Source organism: Bradysia coprophila, unplaced genomic scaffold (assembly GCF_014529535.1).
Source record: "Bradysia coprophila strain Holo2 unplaced genomic scaffold, BU_Bcop_v1 contig_600, whole genome shotgun sequence".
Lineage (NCBI taxonomy): Eukaryota > Metazoa > Arthropoda > Insecta > Diptera > Sciaridae > Bradysia > Bradysia coprophila.
Genome location: NW_023503840.1, coordinates 40,296 through 43,319, shown reverse-complemented (window position 1 = coordinate 43,319; position 3,024 = coordinate 40,296). Strand labels below are relative to the sequence as shown.

The 3,024-nt window shown below is 35.9% G+C and overlaps 1 protein-coding gene across 1 annotated transcript; it reads left to right on the top strand.

Moving 5' to 3' along the window:
- Positions 1–1,040: 1,040 nt before the first annotated feature.
- Positions 1,041–2,340, top strand: LOC119083390 (putative phosphatidate phosphatase). Its single transcript, XM_037193106.1, has 4 exons — positions 1,041–1,170; positions 1,228–1,376; positions 1,436–1,957; positions 2,017–2,340. The coding sequence occupies exons 1-4, from the start codon at positions 1,116–1,118 to the stop codon at positions 2,080–2,082; spliced, it is 792 nt and encodes a 263-aa protein (XP_037049001.1). The 5' UTR covers positions 1,041–1,115; the 3' UTR covers positions 2,083–2,340.
- Positions 2,341–3,024: the final 684 nt, after the last annotated feature.

Genomic DNA, 3,024 nt, shown 5'->3' with positions numbered 1-3,024 from the left:
AACTGCCATGTAGACGGAGTATAAACGGAGTGCTCTTTTTAAGTGGAAACTATACTTAAGAATGCGTTGAAATTTATTTTTTAATTCATCGGTTCATCCATCGATTCATCGAAGATTCAAATTCTGAAGCGCACTTATGGCGTGAATTTTTTGTGGACTACGCCAGCCTCGATCCTTTATCCAGCGCACACCCCTAGTCTCTGTATTTCCATTGACATTATCTATATAAAAAGAATTGTTAGAAGGCAAAAATTCTGAATAATGTTTATACTTCTGAGATGCTGCATAATCTGCAAGTTGTCTAGCCTTTGTTAGGCGCCTGTTGTCAAATTATTTAGAAAATACCCGTACCCGCACCCGCGGGCTCGGGCACAAGCAGCCCGACATTTCGGGCTACCCGCTCATCTCTAATTGGTATAGCCTAAAGTGTTCTTGAACGACCTGCACCAGTTTTCGAAACTATTTTATTCGGATTATTCAGGTATGAATAGTGCTTCGCTCAATTAAGTTAATCAGTTGCGTCATCACGTGTATAATGGTGAATGATGTTTATTTTTACATCAAATTCCATTTAAAAATGGTTTGAAGTGATTTCGTGATTTTTCAGGATGTCTATTTTAATTGATCACTAAAATCACTAAATTGATAATAAAATTCTCTGAATTATGCCTATCTTCACACAACCATTTCCTTATCCAACAATTGACACTGACATACAGTGCTAAAACAGTGAATAATGTCATATCTTATCTAGTTTAAAGACTTCTTTCAGCTAATAAAGATTGAAATTCCTCAAATGATTATCTCAACGGAGTAGGTATAAAAAGCCAACAACAAAAAACCATTCATGTAGCATTGCCATGAGAGTGAGAGAACTAATCCTATTTCGTTTAAAAAGAAACAGCAAACCATAATTCGTCGTCCTCACCTTTTATGTCAAATTGGCTTAGAGCTTTAACAACCTCAAATACAACACTACAAAAGAAGCTGCAAAGCAAAAAGACCAATTTGATGACTTGTCTAATCGAAATTGACAATTTTATTGTCGTCAGTCTGAATGGTTATGTCGATTCGTTAATCGCCTGATACTTTTATTAATCGTATCGTAAGCAAATATGAATGTGCAAAGAATTGCTTATTTTGCGTTGGAGGCCTCAGTGCTGATAGTTAGTTAGTTTTCCGGTGAAACATAATGCATTCCCTGCATTAACTTTTGTTTTCGTTTAGTTTTTGTGTTTTGGCGAATGGGAGATTGGATAATTCCGCACACGAAAATCGGCTTCTTTTGTGGAGATCCTTCGTTGTCGTATCCCTATAAAACGGCGTCTATTCCACAAGAATGGTTGAACATAAGTGCGTATGTGTGTTCAGTGTTGGTAAATAATAGTTCAGCGTTCCCAACACGAGCTGTTGGTCTCAAAAAATCAAATTTCAGATTTGGGTCATTGAATTGACGCTTGAGTCTTTAAACGGCCGAACTGATCTGAAAAAGAGACTTTTGCGCACTACTGTCAGATGTCTACAATGGATCGTATATTACTACACCACATTAATGATTCTAAATATTTTCCTCATATTGTTAAAGAACTTAGTTGGAGGACTACGACCAATGTTTCTACAACTTTGTCAACCGGATCTGGCAGTCAACTGTACCGTGGGACAATTTATAGACTCTGACTACGAATGTACGAATCCCGTTACAACTGAACTTCTTCTATTCGAAATTAGACGAAGTTTTCCAAGTGGTCACGCAATGGCCTCTGTATACATTACAGTTTTCTTTATGCGCTATTTGGAAGCCAGATTTGCAAAATTTCGCGTCACTCTGACTGCTGTTCATTTCGTATGTAGCATTTGGATTGTAGTTTCTAGCGTTTCTAGAATTACCGAGCACTACCATCATGTCTGGGATGTTATAGCTGGAATCATCTTAGCATTGCCATTTGTCTTTTATTCTGTGAGTTCGAAATATCGATCGTCTGGCTTAAAGTGGTTCATCAATTCAAATCATTTCAGAGTCAGATACAATGCAAGGGATTTCGCTCAACCAAACTTAAAATAGAAGAGCAGCTGGGTCTATAATAAAGTATCGAAAATCCGTTGTACCGAGATAGATGTGGAGACAATTCTAAGTGGTGTGCAATCAAGGGGCAAATGTTCGTAGATAATCCTTTGTCAGTCAAAAGAAATAATCAGAAAAATCCTTCAAAGTTCTACGAAAGAAAAATCCAAAAGACAATCCGCAAAATCCTTAGAATTGTATGCATAGCTCCAGATCCAGTAGCGGATCATTTGTTAAAGGTTTCTTTTTTATAAAAATAAATGAAATCCGCAAAATCATAAACCGAAGCGATCGCTAGTGACGCTAGTTCGACTTACCTAAAAAAGAAAAAAGAACAACCAACTATATATAGGCGAACATTTTAACTTTTCCATACATGCTAAAACATGATAGTACGCTAGGCGGTTACAAAACTTTACCGATCATAGTGGACTTAAACAGTTGACTAATAAACCGACCAGAGTTGAAGGAAATTCGATGACTCAAGTGCAATGTTTTAGAAGAAGATCAAATTAGTGATCATCGAATGCTGGAAATCGTATTATATGGTAACAAAGACCAATATTACTTAAAAACTCGTAAGCTACCATTTGGGACAATTACGACTGTGCAACACTTTGGCGATCAATTGAAACATGGAAAGACACATGGGACGATGTTGAAAATAAGACAGTAACTGAAAAAACAAACTGGTTTCTACATAACATGCATAATAGTACAACCCAATTGATCATTCGCATCAAAAAGTTTTTTATTTTTAAATGATCAAAGACACTATGTTCATTCAAAATTTAAGTTTAAAAAAAATCTACGCGTTCAAATTAGTTTTATAAAAATAAAATTAAAATTAATTCATTTTTGCACTGACTGCGAAATCGCACCTTGTCAGCACCTTGTCAGTTTGCTGTCTACTGAAATGTATGGAATTTATGAAATTTTTATTTTTTTTGGTTGGTACCATT